The 23,600-nt window shown below is 42.8% G+C and overlaps 1 protein-coding gene across 1 annotated transcript in view; it reads right to left on the reverse strand.

Annotated features, from left to right (window-relative positions):
• GFM1 (G elongation factor mitochondrial 1) overlaps positions 1-23,600 on the reverse strand; it is a 1,399,365-nt gene that overhangs the window by 1,156,113 nt on the left and 219,652 nt on the right. The window contains 1 exon segment of the mRNA XM_044070477.1: positions 17,713-17,863. Coding sequence (XP_043926412.1) covers positions 17,713-17,863 — 151 coding nt within the window.

The raw sequence follows: 23,600 nt of genomic DNA on the forward strand, positions 1-23,600 counted from the left end.
TTGCAGAAGTGTCAACTGTCTTCCCCCATCTATCCAAAGCTCTGGAATCTCTGTCAGAGGGTCCTGGATTTTTTGCAATGGAAGCCTTAACCCCTTTTGGACCCTGGGAAATAGTTTCTGGATCAGCAGAAGGGTTTTTATAAAGAAACTTGTGAGAGTCAGGGACTCTATAATGCCTATCTGGCTTGGCTGGTGCAGTGGGCAAAGAATCAGGAGACAAGCTGGATTCAGAGAACACATCATCCACAATATCTAGCACAGGCGGAATAGCCAGGTGCCTGTGCTGAGGCAATAAAAGGAATTCCCTGAGCCTTTTCTTGGATTCCGAATAATCTGGACTTTCCCAATGGAAATGCTCCCTCATGGTATGTAAGGTTTCCCCAAAAGAATAATCCTCCTGAGGAGAGGCTGAAGGGATAGATTATTCAGCATCAGAGTCCTCATAGGAAGGTAGAGAGTATCCCTGGTCTGAAGAGGAATCAGAGGAAATGGAACCCTGATCAGAGGAATCATAGTCTGGATCCTGCCTAGGTCTTTTCTCAGGAGGGGGATGGGAACCCCTGATTAGAGTAATGAGGTTTTTGGCCATTTTAAGCATCTGTCTCTTAGGCAGGGAGGACTGTCCAGGAGAATGCTGTACTTGCTTCTTTGTCTTTAATGATACTTTTGTCTTGGCTGTTGCTTTAATGGTAAGTTGTGAAGGTCTGAAAACACCCTCAGAAGCCGATGCCTGCTCAGCGGCTCCAAACCCATCTGAAGGATTAGTTTCCGTAGGCCTAATACCTTGAGTTTCCAGAGGCCTAGTTGTCTCCACGTGGGAGTCGGAAGCGGCCTGTGGCTCTGAGGTAGCGGGTGTCAAGGGCTGCAAAAGCGCCTCACTGAGAACCGGTGACTGGCCTAGAAGAGGTTTCGTCGTCGGTTTTGGACCTCGGATGCCTGTCTTTATCCTTGTATTTGTGTTTTTTCAGAATTGCGGTCGTCGGTTGATCTGACGGCATAGTATAATTGAACCTTCGGCCAAAGTAGTGCAAAGCAAAATCAAAACGTCTTTTTATAGTGCGTTTGTTAAATCTAGCACAAAACCGACAACTAGTGACGGCGTGATCAGGGCCTAGGCATGGAATAAAGTAAGAGTGGAAGTCCTTATGAGGTATTTGCTTCCCACAAGAAATACAATTATTAACATTTTCTGACATCGGTCTGAGGCAAGAAAAAAGTTTCCCCAATGGGGTACTTAGCTTTACTGAAGACTTAGGATCTGAAATTCGACTTCGAAAATCTCAGGAGTCTGCTGACTGGCACTTGCGAACTGCTTCTGCTTCGGGCACCACGTGGCAAGAAAGACTGAAGAAAATGGCGTCAGATGCATCTTATATACCCCTGGCACACTGACGTCAGGGAAGAAGCGACAGCAACCGACGCTGGACCAAGACTTTGGAACTCTGGCCAACTGCGGGACCGCCTGACGGCAGGATAACCCAAGTGTAATAACTGCAGCTGTGTAACACGATGAACATCCTATTCTATTTTACTGCATAAAAGTGAATAAAAAGACAAAAAAAATGCCACAAATATGAAGAAAAATACTCTTTTAATGAGCGCTTTCGCCAGTAGATACACTTGACTTTATCAGATTACATAAAACATTGACATCACTTCCTTTTAAAAGCCAAGCACCACCACATGACCACAATTAATTTCCTCTACAGGATTCAAATTGTATTGCAACACTGTTTCTCAAGCTATATTGCCTCTACAGGATTCAGGTTGTATTACAACACTATGTTTTAAAACTAAACATTGAAATATATGTATTTTTCTTCATATTTGTGGCGTTTTTTCTTTTTTGCATTCAACTTTAGTTAGTTTCTTGGTTACTGCATAAAAGTGCCAGATGGAAGGCTTTCCTGTGACATCAGTCAGCTCTCTGACACTAACTGGAAGATCTGCTGAGAAAACAAAGGAGAAAACATGCTTGAAGGTGAAGCCATCTGTCACTGCAACTGAAGGAAATTTTCTTTTCTTGCAATGAGATAGGCTGACATACTGCAAGGAACATCACTGCCGACCAGTTTCTTCTTGGTCTCCAAGGGGTGACAAAGATGAGTTTGGATTTTCCTACTATGAATTTTGGTAGAAGGTACACAATCAGATGGAAAGGGTGTACAGGAGTCCTCACTGCCACATCAGGAAGCATGCTTCCAACAACTCTATTTTGTTTTACTAAAAAAGAGCAAAACTTAGAGGCAGGGTGTCCATCCATGCCACTGGAGATCCAAGTTCAGGAACAGACTCATGCTATCAAAAGGGTTAGCCGGGATGGACAAAGCAGACAACAGTCCATAGGCCACTCTAGTGGTACAGAGGGATAAAGCCCTAACTACAGCCCAGTCGACCTGGGTACAATTAGCGGCTCAGACAACTGATGGAGAGGCAGGGAGGGATGCACATGTCTGTCTTGGGTGGGAGGGCATTCGCGGATGATGATCCCTTAGGGGAGGGAGGCATGGCCCAAAGAGGATTGCTGTTCTCAGACAAATCAATGACCATGGAAGATGGGACAGGGAGTAGATAGGGTATCTAAAAAAAAAAAAAAACACACCCCCAAGGCAGAAGAGATGGCAGAACCCTCATGACACCCTTGGGATCCATGACTGGCCACAGAGATAAAGGACTAAGTCATGGGGGGGATAATCTGGTAGACCCACCATGGACATGGGGTACTGCAGGAGGGGGACAGTGACAATGACGTTCCAAGAAAGACCAAAAAGGTTAAAAATCAAATAGCCAATGGCCAGCTCTCCTATTCTGGGTGAGGGGTAAACTCGATGCCTGTCCAACAACTGGTAGATTTAAGATGCCTAAAAGGGCATCCTAAAGTAACTTGAGATGGCAATAGTATTCCAACATCATTGTATAAGCTGCCACCACAGTTAGGGACAATGACCAGCTGCAGTAAGAATGATGGTTCCTAGGCTCTGCAGTCATTACTCTCAAATGACTACCTTGATCCCCGGGCCTAACAAGTATCAATGAGGATGACTTTGCAAGGAGTCAGGAATCAACCTGGAGAAGGGTCACATCTGAAGTACCTAGAAAGAAGTCACTGGGAGATAAAGGGATGGCTGCGCATGGAAGCCAGTGAGAACAAACTTAGGCTGCGCAGGGTAAGGATGATGGATGGGAAAGCTTAAAAAAAAAAAAGAAAGAGAGAGAGAGAGAGAGAGAGAGAGAGAGACAGTCAGGCAAACAAACAGAGGCAGAAAAACAAACAGAATAAAACTGTCAAACAGCAGTCCTTTACATAAAAAAATTAAGTCATGGGTAGTCCACCCAATGATTATGACCTGTCTCAGCTTTACCTTAATGTGGGAGCCTAAGACCCCCATTCAGTGCAAGCCCATTCCTCAGTTTGCTTGTCAAATCATTAACATAGTCAAAATTACAGCAAATTAAAGCTCACTGTGGAAGCCGTTGCAAAGGTTTTTTCCAAATATTACACAGTCTTAACTTTGGAAGCTTTGTTAGCTCTTCCATAGTCCAGTTCATACGGACAGGTGAGGAAAAACAGCTCAATGTCCTAAAGCCTGAAGACATAGAATAGAACTTATTTCTTTCCCACACTCGCCAGAGTTTAAGGGATCCATATCTGGTGACAAAGTAGAAAGCTCCAGTAATCTCTGGGACCTGTGTTCAGCTGAAGTGATCAACAAGTACCTGCTCTGTGGTGCTATGTTAGGAAGCCATTCTACTTTGCCAAGGGTTTGACGTGGAACCAGCCTTGCTAGGAGTTAAAGGAAGAGCAGAAGATATGGAATCTGGATACTTTACAGTAGCATAAATGGACTCCTTCAGGACAGATTACATGGAATGGATGACCAAATAATTCTCAATCTATGCTAAAGTATAACGCTGCCCAAGCTGCAAAATCCTTTACTAATGCACTTTACGGGCACCTACAAGAATGCATTGATCATGCTATCCCAAGCAAAATCAAGACTCACTCCTCCAAGAAAAGGAAACCAGTCTGGTGGACCCCTGCCATAAACAAGCTATACAATAGGAAGAGGAAACTAGTACAGAAAAGAGTAAAATCCCAAGAAGGGAAGACATCCCTGATCAGTATCAGCAAGAAACTATGATCCCTCATAAAATCATCCAAGGCTAGCTTCGAAAGAAAAATTGCCAAGGACTCCAAAGATAACCACAAGGCATTCTTTAGCTATGTCAGGAATCTAAGTGTCAATTCACAGATCTGCTCGGAGTTGGTGCAGAATGGCACAAAATACACTGAACCGACCGATATCGCCAACATCCTGGCAGACAGGTTCAGTACAAACTTCACCTCCCTCTCACCCCGAAAAGGGCCCATAAAGTACAGTTTTGTACCTACCATAAATGTAGATGTTCGAGTGTTCACCCTGCTGCAGTCATCACACTTGGGTTATCCTGCCGTCAGGCGGTCCCGCAGTCGGTCAGAGTTCCAAAGTCTTGGTCCAGCGTCGGTTGCTGTTGCTTCCTCCCTGACGTCAGTGCGCCAGGGGTATATAAGAGGCATCCAACGCCATTTTCTTCAGTTTTTCTTGCCCCAGATGTCAGGTGCCCCCAGTAGGTAGACAATACATATTGCTATATAAAAATATACATGTAAAAATAAAACAATACTTTCAGTCACAAGCAAATACACCACAGAGGTTCTATAGGACAGAAAGGTATGGATAAGTCCAGCTAGTTCAGAGGGGATGGAGGGAGGGTAACCTGGACTGCAGCAGGGTGAACACTCGAACATTTACATTTATGGTAGGTACAAAACTGTACTATGTTCATCGTGTTATCCTGCTGCAGTCATCACACTTGGGATGAATGCCAAAGCTAAGGATGGGAGGTGGAGTCAGACAGGGTTAGAAGAAGCTAGTAAGCCCTGCAAAACTGCAGTGGCAAAGCCAGCTCTAGCCTTAGAATATAGAGGTAAGTGATAGTGTTTGGTGAAGGTGTGCACTGAACTCCAAGTTGCAGCTTCCAGAATATCCTTGGTTGGCACCCCCCCCCCCCCGAGAAAGGCTGCTGATGTAGCTGTAGTCCTGGTGGAGTGGGCCCTAATGCTAGCAGGTACCGATTTCCCATGATGCGTGTAGCAGAAACGTATGCAATGTCCTATCTATTTTGAAATGGTCTGTTTTGAGACAGCATTTCCTTGTGATCCTGCAGCATAGGCTACAAAGAGCTGGTCAGAGTTTCTGAAAGCCTTAGTTTTATCCAAGTAGTAACGTAATTGTCTGTGAATGTCCAAAGAGTGCAGGAGTCTTTGTCCTTTGTTCTGGGGATTTGGAAAAAAGGTGGGCAAATGAATGGTTTGGTTTAGGGCCACACTGGATACCACCTTTGGCATAAAGGAAGGGTTAGTTCGTAGAGAGACTCTTGTCTTGATGAAAAATGAGGAAAGGCTCCACTGCCATTAGTGCCTGTAGCTCTGAGACTCTTCTAGCTGAAGTTATTGCTAGCAGCAGGGCAGTTTTCCATGAAAGAAACTTTGAATCAGCTGGGACAGCTGGTTCAAAGGGCGGCAGTGTAAGTTTTTCCAGAACAAAGTTGAGATCCCAAGTAGGTGTTGGTGCTCTCCTGGGTGGTCTTATGTTCTTAGCCCCTCTGAGGTACTGTCGTAGGAGTAAATGTGAAAATAAAGGAGGATCTGTGTTGTAATGAGCTGAAATTGCTGAGGCATGGATCTTAATAGATGAAAAGGAAAGTCCTTTGTGCAACATCTCAGTTAAATATTGTAGAATCTGAGGAATGTTTGGATCAAGGGGATTTTGCAAAATCTTTTCCATTTGTCTGAATAGGTTTTCCTGGTGCTGGGCCTCCTGGCCTCCAGAATGACATCCATAACAGCTTTGGATAGAGGTGTTGGTTGATTGTTTAGGTAATTTGCCATGCAGCCAGGTTTAAAGTCTTGAGCTGGCTGTGTAGAATTTGATTGTCTCGCTGGGTGAGCAGGTGAGGAATTTGTGGTAAAATCCATGGTGGGCCGTGGGCCATGTTCTTTAGAATTGGATACCAGTGCTGGCGTGGCCAGTCTGGTGCGATGAGTATCATTTGTGGCCTCTCTAATCTGACTTTCAGCAGTACCTTTGCTAGAAGAGGCAGTGGAGGAAAGGCATACACTGTTAATGTTTTCCAACTGAATGAGAGGGTGTCCACTTTCCAAGCTTGTGGGTGGAATGTCCTTGTACAAAATTTTTGAAGTTGGTCGTTTTGGGGGTTGGCAAACAGATCTATGTCTGGGCGTCCCCATTTTTGAGTCATCATTGCAAATACTTGTGGATCCAGTTTCCACTCGTGAGGATCCATGATGTTTCTGCTTAGGTCGTCTGCCAATGTGTTTTTCTTTCCTGGCAGGAATTGTGCTTGTAGTTGAACTTGGTAAGACAGTGCTGTGTTCCACAAGGTCATTGCTTGCCTGCCTGCATAGAGGGTAGGAATGTGTGCCCCCTTGCTTGTTGATGTACCACATTACTGTGGTATTGTCCGTCTTTATTATTAGTTGTCCTGGGTGTAAGAGGTCCTTGAAAGCTGTTAGGGCATTCTGTACTGCTAGCATTTCCTTTTGATTGATATGCAGATGCCTTTGATCTGCAGTCCATTTGCCCTGAATGCACTGTCCTGCCATGTGTGCTCCCCAGGCATAATCCGATGCATCTGTTGTCATAGTTTGCCTGGCTGTGGGTAATGTGAAAGGCTGACCCTTGTTGAGGTAACAAGCCTGTGCCCACCATAGAAATTCCTGTTGAAGGCAGGGAATGAGTGGTATCATTGTTTCCAAGCTGTGGCTGTGCTGAGTCCATACGCTTTTCAGGTACCATTGTAATTTCCTCATATGCAGTTTTGCAAATGGTATTAGTAGTATGCAAGATGCCATGAATCCCAAGGCCTGCAGAATTTTTCTTGCAGGGAGTTGGGTCTTTGTTGCCATTATTTTGAAGTATTGAGTCAGCTGTTGTTGCTTGTCTGGCATGAGATTGGCCATCTGGGCCGTTGTATTCAAACTGGCACCCAGGAATATTATGTTTTGTGAGGGCACTAGTTTTGATTTCTTTTCGTTTACTGTGTACCCTAGGCAACTTAGAAGGTGTTTGACAAATGCCAGATGTTTTAAAAGAATGTCCTTGCTTTCTGCTTGAATAAGGCAGTTGTCCAGGTATGGGTATATTTGAATTCCCCTTTGTCTGCAGTATGCAATTACTGGTGCCAGGCATTTTGTGAAGACCCTGGGTGCAGTAGATAAGCCAAAGGGCAGTGCAGAGAATTGATAATGGGTTGAACCTGTAATGAAGCGGAGGTATCTTCTGCAATTTTGTCTGATAGGGACATGCAGGTATGCCTCCTTGAGATCCAACGTTACTAGCCAAGCCTTCTTGCCCAGCATGGGAAGAAGCTGCTGTGGTGTTAGCATCTTGAATTTTGGTACTTGCAGATAGGTGTTCAGAATTGAAAGATCCAGAATGGGTCTCTATGCTTTGTCCTTTCTGGGGACTAGAAAGAGTCTTGAATAAAATCCTTGTCCTTGCTCCTGTGTAGGTACCTGTTGAATGGCTCTCATATCCATGAGAGCTGTAATTTGTTTTTGTGCCTCTGCCCATTGATTTGGTGGCAGGTTTGGCATTCCTTTTATCCTTGGCAAAGTATGAAAGTAGAATCTATATCCTTGTCAGACAATGTTTAGGACCCATTTGTCTTTTGTGATAATGTGCCAGTTGTCTGCAAAAAGTGCAAATTTTCCTCCCAAGGGAGCTGTCAAGAGAGATTTGCTTGGTAGTTGGAGGGTTGAGTCATTGTGTTTGTCTTCTGCTAGCTTGGGGCCTGTCTTTACCTTCTTTCTGGGTTGCGGCAACCCGTTGGCGAGGTTTGTAAGGGCCTTGTGACTGACCTCTGCCCTTTGGGCGTCTGTATTTGCCCCTCTGTGGTCTGTCAGAAGCTGGAAAGGACCAGTTTTTCATTGGCCAATTTCTGCTGAAACGAGGGGGTTGTACCTGTAAAAAAATCCTTGACCGTCTGCATAGACTTTGCCTTATCCTCCATTTTCTTTAAAACCTCTTCTGCTTTGACACCAAATAAGACATCCTACTGTAAAGGTGCATCCAATAATTTTGCTTTAACATAATCAGGTAGGGTTTGTTCTTTTAACCAAGCATGTCTGTGTATGACAGACCCAGTAACAGCTGCTCTACAGGAAGCTTCCAATGAATCAAATCCACATTGTAAAGTATGTTTGCCCACCTGTTCAGCTGCATGCAACAGATCCTGCATTTCCTTGAATTTAGCCTGTTCAGAATGTGTGCTCAGTTTTTGTTTTAATTGAGACATTAGGAATTGCTGATATTTCAGCATGTGAAACTGACAATTTAATGCTCTCATAGCCAGAGTAGCTGAGGTGTATATCTTCTTTCCCCATCTATCTAGGGCTCTGGAATCCCTTTCAGAGGGTACATGATGTTTAGCCATAGAAGCTTTAGCCCCTTTGGGACCCTGGGAAATTGTTTCTGGCTCAGCCAGAGGGCTTTTATAAAGGAATTTGTGTGTGTCAGGTACTCTGTAGTATCGGTCTGGTTTGGCTGGAGCAGGAGGTAGGGAGTCTGGATTTAGACTAGACTCTTAAGTAAACATCATCCACAATATCTAAAACTGGAGGGATAGCAAACAAAATCATTGCTTGTCTGATGTACCACATGACAGTTGTGTTGTCTGTTAGAACCAACACCTGCCCTGCCACTTTCCATTTAGATGAGCTCCCCAGCTTTGTCTGAGGCATCTGTCGTTAGATTCTGACTGAGCCCACCACAAAGAATGCAAGGTATTATCTGAAATGACAGTGTCCATATCTTGGCAGTGCTATACAAGATGCCATGAACCCCAAGGCTTGAAGGACTGTCCTTGCAGTCAGCAGGCCATCTGCTATCACATACTGTAAATGATGAAGAAGTATAAGGATAGATCTGTATTCCTCAGAACCTTCATATGCAGAGAACTGATAATGAGAAGTACTTTCTGCAACTGAGGAACATGAAGGTATGAGATCGAGTCACCATCCAGTGATCTTTGCCCAGCAGAGGTAAAAGCTGTTTTTTGAACTTGGAATGTCCAGATATGTGTTGAGGATAGAATTGGTCTCCACGAGTAGAGCAGAGAAATTTGTTTGTGAGCCTCTAGTCTTTGCTGAGGAGGATGCCTTTGAAAGGAGGCAAGGTATGGAAATAAAACTTGTAACCTCGGTGTATGATATCCAATACCCATTTGTCTTGGGTAATCAAATTCCAATTTTCCTTGAAGAGTGCCAACCTTCCTGTGCAGGTGAACTCCCTGTTCTAGGTCTGAAAGAACTCTGAGCAGACTGAGAATCCCTTAGCAGGCCAATTCCTACTAGGCTGCACTTGCAAAAATCTTTAACAGCCTGCATGGACTTACAACACATCAGACTGTAAATGTCTTAACATGGTCAGATAAATTCTGATCCCTCAGCCATGAAGCAGTGGCAGCAACTCTCAGCATCAAAACCACATTGTAAAGAAACATGCACCAAATCTTGTAATTCTTTACACTTAGACTTCAATTGAGAAAGAAGATAGTTTTGATATTTCAACATATGAAACTGGCAATTCAAAGCTAGGGTAGAAGATGTATAGACTTTCTTTCCCCATCTACTGGAGGAACGGATTTTTACCTTGACACCGGTCCCTGACTAACAGTTTTTATAAAGATATTTATGAGCCTCAGGCACCCTGTAATACCTATCCGGTTTAACAGGAGCAGGAGGCAGAGAATCAGGATTAAGTGAAGCCTCTGCAAACACATCTTCCACAACATCCAGAACAGGAGGTATAGCCAAGGGCCTATGCTGGGGTAAAGAAAAATCCTCTGGAGGAGAAGCAGGCCTCTTATCAGGAGGGTCTTCTGCCATTTTAAGCATGTGCCACAGACCCTGCTGCACTAGGAAGCTAAACCTGGCCTAACCTGGGAAGCACCTGCCTCCTGAGAGGCCACAAAAGTCTCCCCTGGGACTCCAGAGAAGCATTGAATCCCCAAACAAGGAATACATACAGTTATTCACTTTTGCTTCTGCATCGGACCATGCGGCAAAAGACTGAGGATATGTCATGCGCTTTGTACCCTGAAGTTCTGATGTCTAAGGACTGCAGCAATGTGAGATGAAGAACATGTGGTCTGTGCTGGGGTAGTAAAAGAAACTCTTGGAGCCTTTTCTTAGAATCAGAGTAGTCCTGGCCTTCCCAGTGGAAATGTTCCCTCATGGTATGTAAAGTTTCCCCAAAGGAGTAGTCTTCAGGGGGAGATGCTGAGGGAATAGAGTCTTCAGCATCAGAGTCTTCATAAGGGGGAAAAGTGTAATCCTGTTCCTCAGAAGAATCTTAGGAAATAGAAACCTGGTCAGAGGAAGCATAATCCTCCTCTTGTCTTGGCCTTTTATCAGGAGGGGGATGGGAACACCTGATTAGGGTAATCAAATCTTCAGCCATCTTAAACATCTGTTTCTTAGGCATGGGGCCTTGAACAGGAGACTGATGTACAGTCTTTTTTGGTTTTAATGGAGTTTTTAGCTTAGCATAAGATTTAATGGTGAGTGTAGTCAGTCTGAAGACACATTCTGAAACCGAAGGCGTTTCTGCTGCACCGGGATCACCATATGCTCCGGTGTCGGAAGGGCCTAATGAAGATGGCTGCGATGGCCTAGTACACTCCGCTTGAGAATCTGCAGCTGTCTGGGGTTCCATTTCCGCGGTCGTCAGGGGCTGCGTAGGCGCCTCACTGAAAACCGGAGAACCGGCGACAGGCCCAGCAGAGGCCTCGGAGTCTGGCTTGGTTCTAAGTCTGCCTGTCCTTATCCTTGCGTTTTTTATGCATGCCGGTCATCGGCTGCTCCGATGGCATGATATAATTAAATTTCCTACCAAAGCAATGTTGTGCGAAGTCAAAACGGCATTTGATAGTTCGTTTATTAAACCTAGCACAAAACCGACAACCTGTGACGTCGTGTTCTGGGCCTAGGCAAGGAATACAATAAGAATGGAAGTCCTTATGAGTTATTTGCTTCCCACAAGAAATGCAATTGTTAACTTTTTCTGACATCGGATTGAGGCAAGAAAAGGTTCCCCAATGGGGTACTTAGCTTTATTGAAGACTTCGGACTGAAATTCGATTCGAAAATCTCAGGTGTCGGCCGACCGGCACTTGCGAACTGCTTCTGCTTTGGGCACCGCTCGGCAAGAAAGACTGAAGAAAATGGCGTCGGATGCCTCTTATATACCCCTGGCATACTGACGTCAGGGAGGAAGCGACAGCAACCGACGCCAGACCAAGACTTTGGAACTCTGGCCGACTGTGGGACTGCCTATCGGCAGGATAACCCAAGTGTCATGACTGCAGCAGGGTAACATGATGAACATCCATACCAGAAGAATGCAGTGCCCCTGAAATCACAGACACTCAATTTAAAACAGCCCTCTCCAAAGCAAAAACACAGCATCAATGGGACCAGACGGTGTCCCAGGCCGTGTCCTACACGAGCTCAAAGATGAACTAACCCCTCACCTAAACACACTGTTCAAACACAGCCTCTCCACAGGCTACGTGCCCATAGAGTGTCGCACAGCAATGGTTATTCCGCTCCACAAAGGTGGAGCCACAACAGACCCCAGGAACTATCGCCCTATAAACCTGACTAGGTTGGTCTGCAAGGCTATGGAGTGCATCATCATGGATCTCATTAACAGAGACATTGGGAACCTCCAAACACTGGACCCTACCCAGTTCGGCTTTGTTAAGGGCAGATAATGCCTCCTAAACCTGGTACACACAGTTACCAAGGCTATAGACGAGGGAAAGGTGGTCCACACAGCCCATCTAGACCTTGCAAAGGCCTTCAACACCATTCCCCATTCTGGTATTATAAACAAGCTCACCAGTCTGAACATAAACCCCTACATCATGAGATGGGTTGCCAACTGGCTCATGGACAGAACCCATATGGTAAGAGTTGCGGGAGCTAGGTCTGCCTCTAAACTGGTTACAAGTGGCGTTCCCCAGGGCTCAGTCCTAGGATCCCTCCTGTTCGGCATATACTTCTCAGAAGTACAGGCAAGCACAGGAGGTCTATGGCTGACCAAGTTCGCAGACGACTGCAAACTAGAGTCTATTATTGACTCTCCGGCTGACACAGACATCCTCCAAAAGGGTCTCACAACCATGGCCTCTAGCTAAATGCCAAAAAGTGCATTGTCATCCCCTTTGGAAAAAACAAAGTACCCAGAAAGTACCACATAGGTTGCAGCCCCCTAAATACAGAAGACATAAGGGATCTGGGGACCCAAGTAGACAGTAATCTCTCCTTTGATAATCACATTGCCAAAGAGGTTAGAAAACCCTTCTATGTGGCCCACCTAATCACAAAAGGGTTTTCATCCAGATCAAAAGAGGTCATTGTGCCCCTCTACACCTCGCTCATCAGACCCATCATAGAGTACAACGCCCCATTTGGGATGTACCTTACAAGACACTTGCAACAGCTGGAAAGACCACAGAAGTACCTCACCAAGGGGATCACTGGCCTAAAACAGATGCCCTATGCAGCTCAACTGAAGAAACTCCAGCTGTACTCAGTTGCATACAGCCTACTCAGAGGTGATCTCTGCCTGACATACAAGGCCATGTCCAACCCAGAATTGATGGACATGCTCCACCTAAAGAAAACCATATCCCCTCGAGCCACAGGCTCTAGGGATCTAAACCTCACCACAACAATAAATAGGACATGCTGGAGGGATAGATTCCTGTCCCAGAGACTTCCCATGCTCTGGAACAAGATTCCAATCTACATTAGGCAGAGCTCCTCGCTAATACTTTTCAAGAGAAACCTTGATGAGTGGATGGGAAACAGAATGTTTACCCCGGGGATCACTTCACTGGCTCGGCTGGACAGAGGCACAGGGAACTAATCTAAGGGGGTGGCGAAAGCCAATACATTCCAGCTAGGCTTATAAATGCCTTTGGGCAGATAGCCAAGTACCTACCTATGAACCTATAACCTTCTTCCCCATATATATATATATATGATTTGGAGCTATGAGGAAGGCAAGAAGTCTCATTACTATTGGCTGTCTCAGAAACAAGGCACTTCATATTCTCAGAATCCTTTCCCAAGGGAAGAGTGAAGGAATGAGAGACACTCCATTCCAAACGGGGATGGGCTACATGTACATTAAGTATATTATGATACAACCAAACACCCTAATACTGGGTGATTTCAACTACCCTGCCATTAATTGGGAAAACTACTCGGGTACCAGCTCCTTTTCCCAGCGGTTCTTGGAATTCATAAATTCCAACGCCCTGGATCAACTAATCCATTGTCCCACCAGGGGCTCCAATATCCTAGACCTGGTCTTTACCAACATGGGAGATAGATGCTCCACACCAGTGGTCACCCCCTCATTGGTCAGGTCTGACCATAAGCAAATCACCCTTGACATCCACATCCCACCCCCCAGTAAGGAAACCTCCTTAAAAAACTTCTCCAAAGCCAACTTCAAGCTACTGAAGTCAGAAGTGACAAACTTCACAACACCCATGCAGACGGGATCTGGAAGTTCGACTGCAGAATCCTACACTAAGGCACTGTACGAGCACATCCACTCGTGCATGAATCATGCCATCCCAAATAGAACCAAGATGCTCTTCTCCAAAAAAAGGAAACTAATCTGGTGGTCCCCTGCTATAAACAAACTATACAACAGAAGGCAAATACTGTTGCAAAAAAGAGGAAAATCCCAGGATGCAAAAAACTCCCTCACCATCCTCAGTAAGAAGCTGAGATCCCTCATAAAATCCTCAAAAGCTAGTTACAAAAATAAAATTGCCAAAGATTCCAAAGACGACCACAAGGCATTCTATAGTTATGTCAAGAATCTAAATGGCAATGCTCAGATCTGCTCTGAGTTACAACAGAATGGCATTAAATATACTGATCCCAAGGATATTGCCAATATCCTGGCAGATCGATTTAGTGCCAACTTCACCCCACTCTCACCCCCTAAAGGGCCCATCTCAATACCAAAAGACTGCCAAATTCTGATAATCACAGCCACACAGGTAGAAACAACACTCTCCAAAGTTAAGAATACAGCATCCATGGGACCAGATGACATCCCAGGCTGTGTACTACAAGAACTACAAAATGAACTGGCACCTCACCTAAGTGTGATGTTTAATCATAGCCTCATCTCAGGCTTCGTGCCCACTGAGTGGCGCACAGCTACAGTGATCCCGCTCCACAAGGGAGGATCCACCTTGGATCCCGGGAACTACCGCCCCATCAGTCTGACAAGCCTGATTTGCAAGGGCATGTAACGCATTATCATGGAACTTATAAACAAAGACATTGGCAACCTTCAAACACTAGACTCCACCCAGTTTGGGTTTGTGAAGGGCCGATCTTGTCTCCTGAATCTGATTGACTTCCTCGAATCAGTCTCCAGAGCTGTGGAAGAGGGTAAGGCAGTCCACACAGCCTATCTGGACCTCGCCAAGGCCTTTGACACCATCCCCCACTCTGGAATCATAGATAAACTTACTAAGCTGGGCATAAATCCCTACGTCACTCGATGGGTTGCTAACTGGCTTACTGACAGAACCCAGAAAGTAAAAGTAGCCGACTCCAAATCCAGCTCCAGACAAGTGACAAGTGGAGTACCTCAGGGTTCAGTCCTGGGACCACTCTTGTTTGGCATCTACTTCTCTGAAGTACAGGCCAACACTAAGGGATTCTGGCTAACACAGTTTGCAGATGACTGCAAACTAGGAGCCATTATTGAATCCCCAAATTATGTGGATATTCTACAAAAGGGCCTTACAGAAACAGATGCCTGGTGCCAGAGCCATGGGCTCAAGCTTAATGCCAAGAAATGTATAGTTATCCCCTTTGGAAAAAAACATGTACCCATGAATTACCACATAAGGTGGCAGGACACTAAACATCGAAAGTGTGATGAGAGACTTAGGGACACAGGTGGACAGTGGTCTCACTTTCAATAACTACATTGCCACAACAGTCAGGAAATCCTTCTATGTGGCACACCTCATCACTAAGGGCTTTTCATCCAAAAAAAAGGAGGTCATTGTCCCACTGTACTCATCCCTCATTAGACCCATTATAGAGTATAATGCCCCGTTTGGTATGCACCTCACAAGATACCTGCAACAGCTTGAAAGGCCACAGAAATACCTCACTAAAAGAATCACAGGTCTAAAGCAGATACCATATACTGATCATCTAAAAAAAACTCCAGCTATACTCTGTGGCATATCGTCTACTCAGAGGCGATCTCTGCTTAACATACAAGGCCATGTCAAACCCTGAGCTGTTGGACATGCTCCACTTAAAGAAATCCCAATCTCTCAGAGCCACACGCTCCAGGGATCTAAACCTTGTCATCACAATGAACAAAACATGCTGGAGGGATAGGTTCCTGACCCAGAGACTCCCCATACTCTAGAATAGACTGCCCATACATATCAAGCAGAGCGCCTCTTTGGCCCTCTTCAAAAGGAACCTTGATGATTGGATGGGAGATAGGAAATTCACCCCGGGGATCATGTCAGTCGCCCTGCTAGACAGGGGCCTGGAGAAGTAAATATTGTGGGAAGAAATATCCAGGGAATTGTTATGGCTAGGCTTGCATAGGCCCTAGGGCCGATAGCCTAGTACCAACCTATGAACCTATAGTATATTGGGTGGTGTTGAGACCCTAGAAACATTAATGAAACATACCAGAGGGATTGCCGTGTCATGACAGGTCTGTAGATGGTCATAATCTATATCAAACATTTCTTAAGGACAGACTTCTGTACAGCTGCTTGAAAAAAAATGCTTGTAATTCAGTTGCTTGTGCTTAACTGCTCAAATGGTATACTAGACATTCTTCTATTACTGGAGACAAATGCATGTGATGAGTTATTGTTTGTATATGTATGTCTCTTTAATGGCTACTGCAATCTCACAGCCTCCCAGAGACACCGTCACTCTGTCTGTCAGAGATCACTCTTTCTCTGAGAAGTGGAAATTCCAGAGTAATACCAATAAAGTCTGGAAGTGTGTGTAAAAAGGACTGACCCCCCCCCCCCCCCCCATGGCAGGGTTCACAACCTCCACACAAAAAGAAACAGCTTAAAAACGTACCATTTGCCTGTCCTGTTTATGAGCTCAAGTACTTGTAATATGAGTTTCTAAATACTTGAGCTTGTGCAGTACAAGAACTGCAACCAAGTAGCTGTGTTATAAGCCACAGTAACATGACAAGATATGGGGTAAAAGGGACAAAAAAATACAATGATATGTCAAATCACTAAGTATACCACTGGATCAAATGTTGAAAGTCTAGCAGTCTTCTCAACTCTGGCTCACAACTTTTCCTTTGGTTAGCGAAGGTAAGAGGAGCAAACTACCCAAGAGGCATCATTCAGTGAGCTCTCACTAGAGGTCTGGAGGTTTCAGGCCCACTGACATGGATGGTCAAGGTAGTCTACAGATGTTTAAGCATATGCCAACACTCTATGACTATCCTACATGGTGGTTACCCAGGTTGAGCCTCTCACTTATTCCCTGTCACCTGATAAAGAAAACAAGTTCAATCTTTCATTAGTCAAGTACAATAAGTGACGTGAAAATATGGATGCTGCCACAAGGGCAGATTTAGGCTCTGACTAATGCCTAGCTGCCAAATTTCTCACTCCCTGTAGTCTGTATGACCCTGAACCAGGATCATACTAAGGATCCCTGTGCCAATCCCCAAATTAGTTACCCTCTTAGATTGCCATATCGTAAAAGGTGACACAGGCCTCTACTTTCTTATGCTTTCTCCAGTGGCTACATGGCCTGAAGCAAAGACATATGTGGACTTTCTTAATATGCACTTCTTCACAGCAGTACAAACAGTGCTGCATCTTGTCTTGACCTGTCACCAGATGACTGCAGGAGCACTAAAGCTTTTAGGCACTGAATGCAGGAGGTTTCTGGTGACATGTTAAGATGAAGACTCAAAATGTAATTGGGGTAGAAAGCAAATTAGTATCACAGTGGCTGTCTGTTCTCCTAGCCCACTGCATAATCTCATGAAATACACCAGTAGGAGTTGCCCCCTTTGACCACAGAAGCTGGTGATTTTCAGATCTGTGCTCAAATCAGTAGAGCAATTTCATTCCTGAACAGAAGTCATCAATTTCACAGAAGGAAATGGTAAAACTACATTGCAGGCCCAACCTTCCAGTTACACATTCTAAAATGATGTTTTGCCTTGAAATACAAGAAAATCAAAGGTCAAAAGTGCGACATAGTACATTATGTACTGCTATCACTTGCTGTTGTGATATCAGTACTGTGCAGTGTTTCAGAGAAAGGCAAACCCATGAAATAGAGTCCTGAAGCAACATGAAGACAGAACTAGGAAGGAAGGAAAAATAAAGAGGACAATTAGTCTGTTATTCATCAAATACATATTGGGCTTGCTGTCCATTTCAGATCTGTAACTGAGGTTGACTGTGGCTGAAAATGCAAGGACAGATAAATATAAACTTCAAATTTACTGGAATTTAAATTCTGGTAACTAACAGGAAGATACGTTCAGAACGATGCAAAATTATGACATTCTTTACCTTTAGATCAGCAACTGTGGGTACTTTCTCCTCTAGGAATAGTTCTCCAAGGTGTTCATCAGCATTAGCAACACATTCAACCAACTCCTGGCGCCTGTCATTTGCTTCCATTCTGTTTTCCGGAGGAATATCTTCATAACGGATAATCTGGCTGAAGGGAATAATTTCACTTTAACTACTGCTGTCATGCATTTTATGACATTTTTCACTATTTCTTCCAGTATTCTAAAAGCGTCCTAAAGAACTTTGGTAACTTCTTTGAGAAAACAAGCCTCAAACCAACAGTGCATCACTGAGTACTGATGCAAGGGAAGATGAAAGCACAGTAAATATAATTAAGCGAGCATATAACATCCGCAGCATAAACAATAAAATTACCCACCTACATGCACTATTACAGGTGCACTCATTTGACATTCTCTGTATTACAGAAACATGGCTAAAACCCTCTACTCTGGACCAGGAGATTACCCCTCCTGGATATAATATCCTAAGATATGACCGCAAAATTAAAAAGGGTGGAGGAGTAGCCATTTTGTATAAATCTGAACTCCAAGTGTCATGCTTCATTTTGCCACTACCCTCAGATACCAATGCAGAAACCCTTACTGCCAAGCTAAAAATCAATAACTCCAAATCTATCTATCTAATTTGCACATATCTCCCTCCTGGAAATAACATTAATACACTTGAAAACATACTTAGTCACCTATCTACCCACCTACCTCAGGAAACCATTGTATTAGGAGACTTTAATATAGACTGGACAACCTGTAGTTCTCCCAATCCTACCAATCACATAAATCTACACAATTTCTCACAGATAATAACCACCCCTACTAGAATCCATAAGCCAAGCAACAAGGAAACCACCCTAGACTGGATTCTTCTCAACAGCCATCTTGATACTTATAAACCAGGAACCCTTCCCAATGATATCAGTGACCATATGCTAACCTATATCATTAAACAAAAAAATTCATAGCCCTAACTCTAATAATTTTAAATCCTCCTGCTCCAAAAAATTCTTTAATCCAGACAGTTTCCAAAATGAACTAAAAGCATGTGACTGGTCACCTATGTCTCATCTTCAACTTGATGAAGCAGTGACCTTCTTTAATACTTGATTCCTTCAAATCCTAGATTACCACGCCCCCATTCGATCATCCCAAATAAGAACCAAAATTGCCCCCTGGCTTACAAAACATACTAGGCAAAAGATCCTCCTCAGAAATAAGATTTGGGCCAAATGGAGAGCCTCCAAAAGTCCATCTGATCACCTTTACTTTAAACAATTAAGAAATGCTACCAAGAAAGACATTCTTAGAGACAAAAAAAGATTACTACCTTAACCTTCAACAAACCCACCAACAAAAGCCACAAAAATTCTGGACAGGCATTAACAAACTTCTTAAACCAGGCCACTCTAAATCTCCTACCCCTTCAGGATTTAACCCTAGTAACTCTAACCTGATACCTGATGCCTTTAATAACTATTTTACAGAAGCCATTCTAACCCTAGCTAATACTTTACCACCCATCACCATAACACCATTACATACCAATAATACTGTAACTCCAACCTTTCATATTCAACCTGTACCCACATCCCTCATTTGCAACCTTCAAAAACTTAAACCATGCTCCCCTTCTGCTGACTGTCTTCCAGCAGAATTCCTGCAAATTGCAACTAAAGAAATCGCCTATCCCATCTCCATCCTTATAAACAGAACAATTTTAGAAAGCAAAATCCCTTCCATATGGAAAGTATCTCACATCATCCCTCTACACAAAGGTGGATCATCTACCGAGCTCTCCAACTTTCGGCCTATCGCCTTACTCTCTCCAACAGCTAAAATAACGGAAAAGTGCATACATAAACAACTACTTGCCCACCTTCTCCATAACAATTTACTTGCAGACTGCCAGCATGGTTTTAGACCATTTCATAGCACAACAACTGCCCTGCTATCATTTTCTGACTCCATAAACAAAAATCGTAATAATAATACTTTCTCCTCTGCACTGTTTATTGACCTCTCAAAAGCCTTCGATATGGTGAACCATAACTTGCTTATTGACATACTAAAAGCCCAATCACTCAATACACAAGCACTACATTGGTTTAAATCCTACCTTGAAAACAGACAACAAGCAGTACTTTGGGATAATACTCTTTCTACTTCCCTCCCTGTGAACATTGGAGTACCACAAGGCTCTATATTAGGACCCCTTCTCTTTTCATTGTTTATTAATGATCTACATACCAAAATTCCTCAAGCCACCGGCATACAATATGCAGATGACTCGACTTTAATTTGTTCAGCCAAGTCCATAACCTCTCTCCAGTCCCTGACTCAAACAGTATTTAACAGTGTTGAAAATTGGTTTATGCAACACTGTCTCCTTTTAAACCCCAAAAAAACAAAATTACTGATCTTTGCTCCTACTCATAAGTCACCTCATCCACACTTCACAGTCACCTCTAGCAATGGAACTAACATATCCCCTGACACTACAACCTGTCTACTGGGAGTAACAATTGATAACAACCTTAGCTATGATGACCATATTAATGCTACTATAAAGTCTGTCAACAAAAAAGTAGGCACCCTTTACAGAATCAAACCCTTCCTTACCCCTTCAGCCAGAATCACTATTGCCCAGACTCACCTAATCTCTACCCTTTTCTATGCTTCTGCAATATATACCAACCTATCTAGAAACAACCTCACCAAACTTTCTACTAGTTATAATAGCATAGCCAGATTTGCCACTGGCACCCCTTTCAGAACTCACCACTGTCATAACCTCAAACAAGTGGGATGGTTAGAACTGCAGAACCTACTACTTTGTCAACAACTTGTTATCACCCAAAAGATCCTTTATCACCCTAATAATACCCCAATCCTTACTAAGCTGATTACCCCCTACAAAAATCTTGCAACTCTATGCTCAGCTAACAAAATTCTAGTCTCCACTATTAAATCTAAAAACAAACCTGGGGACTCACTTTTCGCCAACACAGTAGGAAAAAGCTGGAACCAGCTTCCTAGTGAACTTTCATCTCTTGCTTCCACTCATCTCTTTAAAAAGCATCTTAAAGAATATCTTAAAAATCACTGGCTTTGTCCCTGCTCTAACCCAGACTGATATACCCTAACTGTTGTCTCCTTCCCCTTTTTGCTCTCCTTACACTTCTATACTCCACTGTTCTATGTCACATACCTGTAAAAAAATTTTTTTTTTACAATTCAATATTGTTTTTGCTTTTTTGATTGCTCTCTCTCAAATTTTTGCTCACATTATTTGATCTTAGTGTTAACCTACTAAGGACTCTAAATAACGTATGTCAACCTCAATGTAACAATGTCCTGTAATTTGTTTTGACTGTTACTGTATATTGTAATCTTTGTCACTGCTAATGCTTGGAGCTTTTCTCCCCGAGCCTCTACTGAAAATGGACATATATCCAGTTAGACTAGCCCGGTCAACAAATGTAAAAGAAAATAATAAATAAAATAATATAGTTAAACAGGTATTCCTGTTTAACAGAAAAACAGGAAGGCAGAGAAAGCACAAATGTACACGACCAGAAATAGCGTATAAACAAATTTAATCTCCGCTTTCGTTAAAATAAACTTCTTCAGAATACAGCACTCATAATCAAACACACCACTTAAATAAACCAATTAATGGATCAGTACATCATGTGATTAATTACATAATTGATCAAAGTTTTTTAAAAAAATATATACCTTTAAAAAACTAAGTAAAAGTATCAAGCATACTAATCTAACAATAACTCAAGTAGCTTGTTCCTATCTAAGTTTTTAGAAATAGAAAGTTTACAATGTTTTAAAAAACATTTCAGATTAATGGTATCATTTAACCCAGGAGGGTTGTCAGAAAAAAAGTTTAATCTGCCATAAAACCTCTCGTTGCTCTACGTAATTCCTAAAGTCACCAGCCCTGCCATCGTATACACATAATTCTAACACACTAAACAAAAATTTTTTAAAAATTTTTTAAAATTAGTACAAGAAATTGAATGTCTGAATAAAGCGTTATTGTGGTTTTTTGTCTTAATGGCATACAAATGTTCTTAAATGCCATTTTTAAAAAACTTTGATCAATTATGTATTCTATGGCAGAGATAGCTGACGACACCCTTCTGAATATGTCGGTGCATTCAACGCCGACTACCGGGGCTAACAAAGCCGGAGATTTATTGATATCGACCCTTATGGACATTCAGCTATCACTGAAATATTTGGTTACCAAAGCGAAGGCAGCGGATAACATCTTACAGGCTTCTAGCCCAACTGGAACCAATGAGGAACTGGATACTGTTATTGACCTGGACGGGTCTCCTCACGGAAACCTTAGAAGTGGGAACAGGAAACCGAACGGAACTTTTAAATTAAACAGCAGTGAGAACGCCTGCTGTTTCCAGCTTCTCAATCGGGAAAACAATCCATTTTTTAACCTAAACCGGGGCTCCGTTGATAGCAACGACGGAGAAATCAACACTCAGCGGGACCTGTTACTGAGACTTCTTAAGAGGTATAAATCTTTAGAGATTGAAAACCATTACTTTTCAAGGTGTATTGAACTTGGAGTTGTCCCTAAGGGTCTCCGGTTCTTTAAATGTCCTAATGGCATCAATATAGGGCATCCATTTTTTAGTTATTTGGTTAATTTTTTCAACGAGGCAGGCATTCGTTTTTTACAATTGCTCATTGATAATAACGTTAACAAAATGTCTATGTTATCAAGGGAGATCAAAGAATCTGAGGATTTTATTAAGAATCGGCTATCGGAGAGCCATTTTAGAACTATTTTTGTTTATTTGACTAATGAATTGAACTTGCATATTAATGAAGTCACTATGAGAAAGAAGTCTAAACTAGATCGGGATATTAATATTTACGATCAGAAAGCAGCATACAATTATTTTGTTCCTGGTTTTCGTAACTCCACGGCGCAAAAACAAAGGTCTAATTTTGTTCACCAGCCAAGTAGTTCTTCCTTACCTTCATATAAGCGTTTTCAAAACCACCCTGACACATTTACTAACAGTAGTTCTGACTATAATACGTCTTTTCCACCTTTGGTGTCTTGTCCTGTTTTTTCTTAATCAGGCACTAGTTCTGACAAGCCTTTGGACTGTAACAAGACTGTTGTTGCAAACAAACCATCTGGTGGCCACCTAAGTAACTCCACCGATCCTGTGGTCATTATTGCCAACAACAAAGACAAAGCAGTGACTTTACCAACTGATGGTTCTTCTCAAAAGAACAGTTCTAACACCTTTGGTAAGAGCTCAGTGCTGACTAGAAGCAGGACTTTTTTGGGCTCGAGTTCGTCAGGGGACGAGGAATAACTGACTGTATAGAAGACTTTGCCATTATTAACTTAACTGATTTTTCTTTTACTCAGGTTGAATTGTCTGTGTTAAAATATGGCTTAAATTTTATTCCCAGGCAGAAGGCTGACTACAGTAGAACTATTGTAGATATTAAAAAATTTACCAGGCAACTAAATCTGTCCTTTTTGATGCACGGTATTTCTGATAACCATAACATAGTTAGTAAACCTTCTAGTTTTGTTCCTAACTTACATTATACAATTAAGTCTTATGAGGAATTATGCATCAAAGACGTGAATTTATTGTTTAACCAACAAAACTTTTATCACAATAATTTGGATTATTCAGAAAGACAAGCACTAAAACATCTTAAGGAGTTAGCAACCACGTTTAGATTTATGAAAAGCGATAAGGGTTCAAACATAGTCATTATGAAGCATGACGATTATTATAAGAAAATGTCGGATATTTTGGACAACACCTGTGAATATGAGATAATTGCACTGTTTGATATCAT

Source organism: Protopterus annectens, chromosome 4.part1, assembly GCF_019279795.1.
Source record: "Protopterus annectens isolate FY-2018-M chromosome 4.part1, PAN1.0, whole genome shotgun sequence".
Lineage (NCBI taxonomy): Eukaryota > Metazoa > Chordata > Ceratodontiformes > Protopteridae > Protopterus > Protopterus annectens.